Consider the following 10,244-nt stretch of genomic DNA (forward strand, 5'->3'; position numbering starts at 1 on the left):
TCATGAACTGGTCTCGATGGTGGACTAGCTTGTCTGTCTGATCTCGCTGGTGTTATCATGGCAGAGCATGTTGAACCAGTTCAGTCGTCAGCATATCTTTGACAGCCATGGTTTGAAACTGGTCACAGGGCTCACCTCACCAGTTAGGTTTTAGGATTTGATGACCAGCTGCCAGCTTAAACTGGTACACTTTACAGTGGGGATTGGCTGTCAAGGGGATCGGATCATTAACTGCATGAATATGACATGATCTTCCTGCCAAATCGTTTTAAATACTCTTGAGTTGCTTTTAAATCTCCATCTCTGTTAGATTGTAGTGTAATGCTCCAAACTCCATGCATGGATGTGCTTTTCATTTTTCATCGATTAAACATCTATTATCATGACACAGATGCACTGTTGTGTCTTCACTGGATTGTTACGCTGGACAATGAAGATTTTGCTTCCTGAACACTTTTGGGTGTTTTTTATGGATTTTGGGCTGCTGATCACGAAAATCACCATAACATTTTCATACCACATACCGTTTTGGCGATATAACCTATTTTTGTGATTTCCCATCACATTTTAAGTCTACTAGTACGGGGGTTCCCAAACTTTTCCATGCCAAGGCCCCCCAAATAGCAGTAGCTTCTGGCTGGGGCCCCCCTTTTTGCAAGATGTCTTTAAAAACCCATTGACAATACTACGGGGAATGTTAAAAAGAAGGAAAAAATCTCCTGAATATATTTCCTTACTTTTGTTAATGCAATAATAATGACATTTATACTTCAGATTTTAATCCTTCCATTATATTGAATATTTCTGTTTTCCATTATAAGCATTTTCTGTTATAAAATATATTTGATCATAATATACATAACAATTAAATTTATTAAATTTTTTTTTTTTTTTTAGCATTTTCCCTCATCTTCCCTCCAATTTGCTGAGGCCCCCTTGGCATCCTCTGGCGGCCCCCACTTTGAAAACCACTGTACTAGTATATTGCCCACAAAGCAAGCTGTTTTGGTAAGTCCAAATGTTGTCTTAGGCATGCCTGGGCATGCTTAGTCAGGTTAGATGCTGGCAGACAGGTTATAAAAGCTGCTCACATTTACAGATGCTGTTTGGACACATGTTGATGCACATGTTCTTCAGGCAATAGCATAGTGAGTATACTGAACAAAAGGATTTATTGTCTTCAGGAAGATTTAATACGCAGAAATGTCTTGTCAATGCTGCAACAGCCGCGATACATCCTGTTACAACTGTGGCGAGTATACATACGCGTAAAGCTGAAAGACGCACGAGGACTGCACTTATTAAGCAAGGGAGGTAAAATTGGTGACCAAGAGAAACCCTGGGCTCTTTGTTGTGCAACATGTGCAGTCAACCTGAGAGCTTGGCTCAGCGGTACTGCCATTTGCAGTCCCAATGATAACGGCGAGAACAGAAGGATCATGTGACGGACTGTTACTTCTGTCTGACTAATGTATCTGGCTTCTCTACTAAAAATAAGAACTCTACTGAATACCCAAATGTACCTTCAGCCATGAGACCAGTGCCACATGATGACAGTTTGCCAGTACTGAAGCCACCAGAGACATGGAGCCTAGATAAGGCAGATGAAGATGCCACAATGCCTGAACCAGATGTGGAAAATGACACTGATCCAGATGCTGAACCCTTTATGCCTGGTTATCTTCATCTGATAACACAGTCAGAATTGCATGACCTGGTCAGGGACTTAGATTTGTCAAAAGCTAAAGCAGAATTACTTGGTTCAAGATTGCAAGGATGGGGTTTGCTGCCACCAGGTACAAACATTTCTATCTTTCGGAAGCATCAAGAACTTTTAACAAACTTCTTTACACATGCTGACAACCTCTTTCTGCACTGACACTGATGGATTTTTCATGGCTTTGGGTTGTGTGCATGACCCACAACAACGGCGTCTTTTTATAGATTTGTCAAAGTTATGTCTGAACACTGTCCTGTAACACAATGGCAACGTCCACCCTTCAGTACCCACTGGCTATGCAGTACACATGAAAGAAACCTACAATAACATGGAACTGTTGTTGAAACACATTCAGTACAACAATTACAACTGGAACATCTGTGGTGATCTAAAAGTATTGGCACTGCTACTAGGAATGCAGCTTGGATATACAAAGTACTGTTGTTTCCTTAGTGAATGGGATAGCCATGCTAAAGAGTCACATTACATTTAAAAGAACTGGCCGCTCCATAAGCATTTCATTCCAGGGCAGAAAAGTGTGGCGCATAAACCACTTGACGACCCAACAAATATATTTCTGCCTCCTCTTCATATAAAACTCTTGATTGATGAAACATTTTGTGAAAGCAATGAACAAAGAAGGTGACGGAGTTCACTATTTGAGACAGATGTTTCCAAGAATAACTGATGCCAAGATTAAGGAAGGCGTTTTTGTTGGTCCACAAACCAGACAGGTCATCAATGACAGGGAGACAGAAGATCTGCTAGTGGGGCCAGAGAAAATAGCATGGAAGGCATTTAAGCATGTTGTTGAGAACTTCCTGGCAACTACAGAGCACCAAACTACATCGACCGCTTGACAACATGCTTAAAGCATACAAAACCATGCGGTGCAACATGTCATTGAAAATTCATTTCGACATTCACACTTGGACTTTTTCCCTGCTGATCTTGGTGCAGCCAGTGACGAACATGGTGAAAGGTTTCACCGGGACATTGCGACCATAGAAAAGAGGTATCAGGGCAACTGGAATCCATCAATGCTGGCCGACTACTGTTGGACACTGACACGAGAGGCACCAGATGCCGAGTACAAACCAAAATCAGCTGCTAAATATTTTAAGCTCAGTTGAACTAACACAATGTGTCAGCATCATTATTTATTTTAACGTTTCTCCAAATTCCTACGTGATACAGCCAATCTGAAACCATGTTTGTGTTCGGCCTGACATTGTCTACCATAATCTCTATGGTTTTTTTTCAGGAAGCAAAACCTTGTAAAAAAAAAAAATGTCTTGTCCAGTAAGCATCACAGCCTGTTCGACTTTCGCCTACTTACTTGCACTTTCGGTGTCATGTACAGAAGCAAAGTGTGTAATGAGTTGGGCGTAATCTACCAAAGAAGGGAGACAAGGGAGATATCAGTCTGGGCAAATACTAGGAATGACATTAAATGTAGTGCACTGGGGGCTTCACCAAACTAGCGACATCACACTTAATGTAGGAATGTGCCGGTTTAGAGAGGGATAATGACATGGAAAGGGCTTTGTTATAATTATGGTAGCTTCCATGAGTTTACTTTCAGGTGCTGAGTTGTTAGGTGTGTGCTGTGGATGAAAGAGGAAGAGGTCAACGGGTGTGCACGCACATACGTGCACCCACACATACACACACAATAAACAACGCATGCACAGAAAAAAACCCAAGTAGGACTCGGAGAAACCGTTTACTGATGATTATCTCTTCGGGCTGTGGCCGTGGGGAAACTATAGCTGCATCCGTGTTTGTGATCTCGGGGTGATGGGAGCAAACTGGAAAACGCTCAAGATTCTCCTCACCGCTGTGCTGCAAATCACAGGTAACGTCTTTCGATTTAGACTGGGATTTGATTTTCGAGAGCCAGGTGCGACAGCGTTGGCTCTGGCTAATAAATTACTTGAGGAAAAGGAAATACTGTTTTTCCCCCCCAGGTGATCTGTTGAATAACATTGATCATTTTGATTGGCAGCTCTAAGCGACAGCAATACCACGTCTGTGGCGGGGCTGCACGGTCATAGTCGAGATGTCAGATGTGAGTACCCAGTCAAACGGTCGAACAAAGCCAAGTGGCCCGCTTACGATGTGTCAGTAACAGTCGAGCCTCTGAGGATCCGACGAAGACATATTAACTTGACCATTCGGTGAGACATGAAGGGCTCTGTCCGGGTGACGGACAGTGGTCAAGGGTCTTCATCACGAACATGGTTGGGTTCGCCCCAGCGTGACGGGGGTGGTGGCAGGCGGGCAATACTGGTTTAGGGTGGATACCAGCCTGACTTAATACCATCCGTCATGTACGGCTGAATATTTTGCCAGTGATATTTCCACAATTAGCATGTAAAAGGTCACGTAGTCTTATGAGGTCATTCAAGTGGGCCCATGCAGACTTCAGCATATGTTTATCCTGATATACGGCAGTCTTAGGGCACATGACTCAGCTCAGTCTGAAGTGTAGGTACGTAGCTCACGAGAAGGCTGCTCCAAAGGACAGTTCAGTCTATTTCCCATTCAAGGTTGACAAGTAATGTCATAGGCTGATTTATACAACATGAATATTCAAACAATTTCGTTACAATATTTTACATTATGTCTGACTAATTCCTTTAAAACTGCTTACCCTAAATGAGAAGTGGGTTGCTCCCCTTACTGTTCCTCTTTTCTAAAGTTCCCATACTTACATATGGAAGCTGCTGTGTGTGCAGCCATGTAAAAGCTGATTTTCTTTTCATTACTTTCCAGCACCTACAGCCACAACACAGCCAGAGGACCTAACATATAGGAGTGAGTACCATCCAATGTCTATGCACCTGTGCACTGTGTGCTGATGTTTTCATTGTGCCATTGTGTGTATGCATAGTGTACATAAACACCAAATGGTGTATATACGTATGCCGAATAATCCTGTTCCTGCTAGATTTTTCGGGAAACCCTTCCAAAAGGCATGAAACTGAACAATGAGTGATATGTGTGCGGATGTGCATGTGCATTTGTGTGCATTGTGTTTGTGTGTGTGCGCAACTGTATGCGTGTGTATGTATGGGTGTGTTTGAATATAATCAACGTATGTGCTCTTCTCTGTGTGACTATGAGCTGCTAGGTTGGCTGAAGTTGCCCTTCTCTTATTCCAGAGTCTCAACTGCCTCTGGTTCTTACCACAGTGATGTGTGTGGCAGCCCTGGTATTTGTATGTGTATTCACAATATCTCTGCAGCTGACTGTTGCGCAACAGAACTCAGGCACAGAACAGAAGAGAGAGGTTTGTTCACTTGCCAGTATCTTTATTGATTTTTTTTTTTAATGAATGGGATCATCAAGTGTAGTCTAACATCAATGGAAATGTCCGGCTCGTTTGTGTACGAAAGAAATTGTTGTATATTCTGCAAAAAGGGGTCAATCCGCAAAGTATCTCTACTCTGCTCCCAGATCTCATCCGACTATGAGCCGGCACCCTACACCTGCCGCGGGCCTCCATCTTGCACGAACGTAGAAGCATTACCGCCACCACCGCTACCTGAGCTACCTGAACTGTGCTCATGCCCAAAGCTTAGGGAACCCGCCGGCGGCGCTTGTGACAGCCTGGACCCAGATGATTATGTGAATGTGGATGTATCCATGCAGACTTGCCATTACCAGAACCTGGATCCCAACCTGCTAGATGTGCACATCTACGAATCCCTCCATCCAAACAGAAACCTTAACGGTGTATCTGTGGAGCTCAAAAGCTTTACCGCCACACAGAGTGCCTCTTGATCGTGTTGTCGGAGCTGAGGGGTGAAACAAAGAACTAACGTGTCTGTGATGTTCTGTGTCCAATAATGTGCTCCTCGTAGGTCCATGTTGTTATCGTGACCCTAAAGGCCCCTGTGATTTATTTGACCATTTCAAATCGAGGTATATTTATGTATGTAATTGAAGATTTGACTTATAAATTAGAAAATAAGCATTTTGTGTCCTTCTCAACCGAACCTAGTTGAAAAAATGGGCCCGTCTCTCTCTTGTTTATGGACATTACTGGTGAATTTGTAATGTATGTTATCTGTTATTACAGTTTGTTCTGTTTATCTTTTGGACAGCAAACTGACCAATCGAACTCCATGTCATTTTACCAACTGCAAAGACCCGACGCAGTCTTCTGGCGTGCAGGGCAACCCTGGCTAAAGTCGAACAAACCCCACTGATGTGGAGGCACATGTCTCATCAATATCAACGGTCTCCTTATTGTAATCGCCTTCTTTATTCAGTAATGTACCTCTCACTGGGAATGTAGTGACATAAGTGATGTAATAAAGCTGGAAAGAGATGTCTGGATGTGATGCTGCCACACCCAACCTTCATGTACCACTTGCTTGGCTTGCAGCGTAGGCGGTGTGTGAACAGGGTCGTGGTTGTAGCTTCTCCGTGTCCTGAGGCCCACTGTCATCGCAGCCAGTACAGAAGCAATGACAAACGAAGCCACGGAAACGTACACCAAAGTTTCTGATCCATCACAGAGAGACAAAGTATTATTATTATTTTGGTATACTTTATTAATCCCTGCAGGCAAATTATTCTCTGCATTTAAGCTATCCTAGCTGTGTAGCTAGGAGCAGTGGGCAGCCGCCGTGCAGCGCCCCCCGGACCAACTCCAGCTTGTCTTGCCCTGCCTCGGTCAGGGACACAGACAGGAGTATTAACCCTAACATGTATGTCTTTCTGATGGTGGGGGAAACCGGAGCACCCGGAGAAAACCCACCACAGACACGGGGAGAACATGCAAACGCCACACAGAAGACGATCTGGGGTGACCCCCAAGGTTGGACAACCCCGGGGTTCGAACCCAGGACCTTCTTGCTGTGAGGCGACAACGCTAACCACCGTGCCGCTAATTCACTATTCACTATCTTCAGTCACGTGAGCTATCACTTAGTGCACAAACGGCCGTGTGCACCTTCCTCTCTGGTCCTGAGGCGAAATGGGAACTGATAAAGAGGAACTGCAGCATGCTAAGGGACTTAGAATTTGCCATCCTAAAGTGCCATTCGTCGATGGGTATAAAGAACGGGAAAAGTTGGGGCAATGCAAGACAGAGGAAAGAGATTTGGAAATAAGTAAAAGGCATGGACATCTCGAAAATGATTTTCCTCATCACAGCTTTTCTTCTTGGAGGTACAGTAAGGTTTTGGTACGATTACTTCTGTGTGTGTCACCGCCTGTGTGTACACTGATAAGACAAATGGAGATGTGATTGTTCCCCTCGTCTTTGTTTATTCGACAGGGTTGTGTGGGGTTGACACGGAGGGCCATACAGTTGTGGGCATCGTGGGACACCAGATTACAATTACATGCTCTCATGCAAATGCAGATTCTAACTTCAAATACTTCTGCAACAGAAGGTGCACTGACGAGGATGTCCTAGTAGCAAGCGAAGGACATCGTGAGTCTTCAAAAGGAAGATTTCACATTAAAGACGAGGGAAACACATTCTATGTGCAAATCAGTGCCCTGAGAAAGACGGATTCGGGTGTTTACTGGTGTGGAGTAGACAGAATTGGCCTTGACACGTACATGACGATACAGCTTACAGTTGTAGATGGTGAGTGGATACAGTACTGTAAATCAGCTCTGTGACATTACATTTTTTTATTTTTCATTGCTTGATCAGAAAAACAAGGATTTTGCCTCTGTCAGAATGTGTACGGTTATAAAACCGTTCGTATGCCTTGGGTTAAACTTCCCCCTTTTTTTGGCAGCCGACACACTTTTTGGGAAATGAAAGAACAAAAGGCAGACAGGACTTGTCAAAACTGTTCAGTCATGGGGTATCCGGGTAGTTTGGCGGTCTATTCCGTTGCCTACCAACACAGGGATCACCGGTTCGAATCCCTGTGTTACCTCCGGCTTGGTCGGGCGTCCCTACAGACACAATTGGCCGTGTCTGCGGATGGGAAGCCGGGTGTGGGTACGTGTCGTGGCCGCTGCACTAGCGCCTCCTTTGGTCATTCGGGGCGCGTGTTGGGGGGGCAATTACGTGATCCTCCCACGCGCTACGTCCCCCTGGCGAAACTCCTCACTGTCAGGTGAAAAGAAGCGGCTGGCGACGCCACATGTATCGGAGGAGGCATGTGGTAGTCCGCAGCGACCGGGACGGCTCAGAACAGCCGTCCCGGTCGCTGCTCCATGGGTAGTACAATTGGGGAGAAAAAGGGGGAAAAAAACCTGTTCAGCCAAACCACATCTGTTGACATCTGTTAAATCCCCAAAACATGGCCCCCACTCTTACCACAAAGCCTTGAAGACCAATCAACGCGCTCCTGTCACTCAAACAGACATCGTGACAGCTGGCGAGCCTGGGTAGATAGAGGTGAGATGTAAACACATGTCATACCGACCAAGGGTAAGAATACCTTTCTTTCGGTCTTCCTTTCTGCAGATGGCGCAGTGATTACAGGTGCGTCAACTTATGGTAAGCAACTCTGTGCTGTGTGGGGGGGCAATAAAATACTGTTACATACAAAACTGACCCATGCCTTATCTTGTCACCAGATCAGCTGGTATACATCGCAGCAGGTCTTGGGATTGCTGTGCTGGTCCCAGCACCTGTCGTTTTAATATTCATCAGAAAACGAAGACGAAAAACCAGCACATCCTCTGGTACGAAGGAGACACAAGGACGTGAACAAACGATTTACAATGCATATAGTTAAAAGCTACATATCAAATGGACAATGTTTGTGTGTCTAACTTGGGATGATAAATTCAGATTTGACCTCGAAGCTTGCACATTAACTCCACCTCGTTTCCATTACAGGTGAGGACCGTGACAGCATGCGTGCTGTGCCACTCAATCAGCAACAAGATGTAAACACGACAACCTGCTCCTCAGTGGGCAATGACAACCAAGAAACAGAATTTGGATCAAAACTCATCTATGTCGCATTACAGCACCAAAATGAACGTAGGGTGTGCACAAATACCATTCACTCAAATGTCACCATGTCAAAAGAGTCACAAGTGCAACCAGACTGTGATGAACTGCAAGACCAGGCCCTGTACGCCACTGTAAATCACAATGGAGATGTGAACAGTAGTGCTGCCCCACCACACACAGAAGGAGCCACATACTCTACAATTAAAATCAAATCCGAAGATAGTGACGATAACGCCACAGTCACACCTGGACTCAGCACTGATGATTCTTCTGGTTGATGATATTACCACCCCTTTATCAATGTCTATCAGCTCTACAGCATGAATAACACCCTAGAACCATGAACTAGTGTCTTCGTGTGCTAGATTACAACAGAATTTAATGGTTATTATAAAGGTTTTATCAATAAGAAAACACTTTTATCAGTCTTATGATGTGTATCTTGCTGGATAGAGGGCGCAACCCTCCTCTCTTTCTCAGGAATCAGGAATATTTATGTCATTTCATTTCATTTCATGCACTTGCCCATGAAATGAAACGATATTTATGTCATAAGGATGAATCTATGTTGCTAAATTGTAAGCAATGCCCTAATAAAATGACATCTTTTATGAATATTTTTTAAACTTACGTATTTTTTCTTAATACACCATTAACAATCAAAACCACATCTATTTTACATTACATTACAATCATTTAGCCGACGCTTTTATCCAAAGCGACTTACAATAAGTGCGTTTAACGTAGGAAATCAGGAGAACTACAAGTCATCAGAGGTCATAAGTGCATCTAAACAAGCATCTAAGAGCAAAACCAGTGCTGAAGTAAAAGTGCAAGAAAGATATTTTTTCACGATTAATTCATGCACAAATCTACATCTAAATAGTTTGCCAAGGGGTCTGCGGTGGTGTAGCGGTCTAAGCATCGGCTTTGTGTCGATGCAGTTGCCCACTGGGGACCGGGGTTCGCGCCCCAGTCTCGTCAGATCCGACTATGGCCGGATTCGATGAAGCAGCAATAATTGGCAGCGCTGTCTTCGGGAGGGGGGCGGAGTCGGTTTGTGTTCGTCACATGCATGGACGGATTAATGCACGGGCCGACGGGCCCCCAAGATTAGCTAAATTACGTCCTCTGAAATCCGCCCAATGATTACCCCTTCTATAAATCATTACAAGAGGTAATGTCGATTACCAGGGTTTATATAAGACATGATTTCACTAGAATTCTCAATCATGGTGGCGTTTGCGCGCCTTAGCAGTTAGTGCTGGTGACGGGTAAAATAACAACAACAACAACAACAACAATAATAATGTAACGTTTTGTAGGTCCTTTAATAATATCACATGCGTTGCGTTGTTTCCGGTGATTACTTTAAGTCACATGACTAATCAAAACTGCTTGGTGAAATTGCATTTAGACTCTCTGGTGTTGTTATAGGGGGGCCTCGTGAATTATTGTGCCCCAGATTGGTTTAATCCGTCCCTGGTCACATGAATGCGTCTCTATGTGTGTCGGAAAAAGCAGTGGTAGAAGCTAGTTCCCATCGATGCAGAGAACGGTCAACTGAGCATGCGCAAG

The 10,244-nt window shown here is 44.3% G+C and overlaps 1 protein-coding gene and 1 long non-coding RNA gene across 4 annotated transcripts; both read left to right on the top strand.

The window, feature by feature from the left end:
• Positions 1–4,465: 4,465 nt before the first annotated feature.
• LOC130113505 (uncharacterized) lies at positions 4,466–6,046 on the top strand. The gene is made up of 3 exons (XR_008810302.1): positions 4,466–4,540; positions 4,888–5,015; positions 5,183–6,046. It is a non-coding gene; the product is annotated as an uncharacterized LOC130113505 (long non-coding RNA).
• A 673-nt stretch (positions 6,047–6,719) lies between these two features.
• Positions 6,720–9,273, top strand: LOC130113504 (uncharacterized). 3 transcript variants are annotated; one of them, XM_056281122.1, is made up of 5 exons: positions 6,720–6,904; positions 7,014–7,331; positions 8,169–8,201; positions 8,282–8,389; positions 8,547–9,273. In XM_056281122.1, exons 1-5 carry the CDS (start codon positions 6,856–6,858, stop codon positions 8,942–8,944), a joined length of 906 nt encoding a protein of 301 aa, XP_056137097.1. In that variant the 5' UTR covers positions 6,720–6,855; the 3' UTR covers positions 8,945–9,273. The 3 variants fall into 3 exon arrangements, with proteins under 3 accessions (XP_056137097.1, XP_056137098.1, XP_056137099.1); XM_056281123.1 differs by having other exon boundaries at positions 8,169–8,186; XM_056281124.1 differs by lacking the exon at positions 8,169–8,201.
• The last annotated feature ends 971 nt before the right edge of the window (positions 9,274–10,244 follow it).

Source organism: Lampris incognitus, chromosome 5 (genome assembly GCF_029633865.1).
Source record: "Lampris incognitus isolate fLamInc1 chromosome 5, fLamInc1.hap2, whole genome shotgun sequence".
NCBI classification, from domain to species: domain Eukaryota; kingdom Metazoa; phylum Chordata; class Actinopteri; order Lampriformes; family Lampridae; genus Lampris; species Lampris incognitus.

What these genes read in the sequence shown, in the direction of transcription:
- LOC130113504 (XM_056281122.1), top strand. Translation starts at nt 6,856, where the DNA reads ATGGACATCTCGAAAATGATTTTCCTCATCACAGCTTTTCTTCTTGGA. An exon ending in CACAGCTTTTCTTCTTGGAG is followed by an intron (nt 6,905 to 7,013) that starts GTACAGTAAGGT and finishes TTTATTCGACAG; the next exon opens with GGTTGTGTGGGGTTGACACG. An exon ending in AAAAACCAGCACATCCTCTG is followed by an intron (nt 8,390 to 8,546) that starts GTACGAAGGAGA and finishes TTTCCATTACAG; the next exon opens with GTGAGGACCGTGACAGCATG.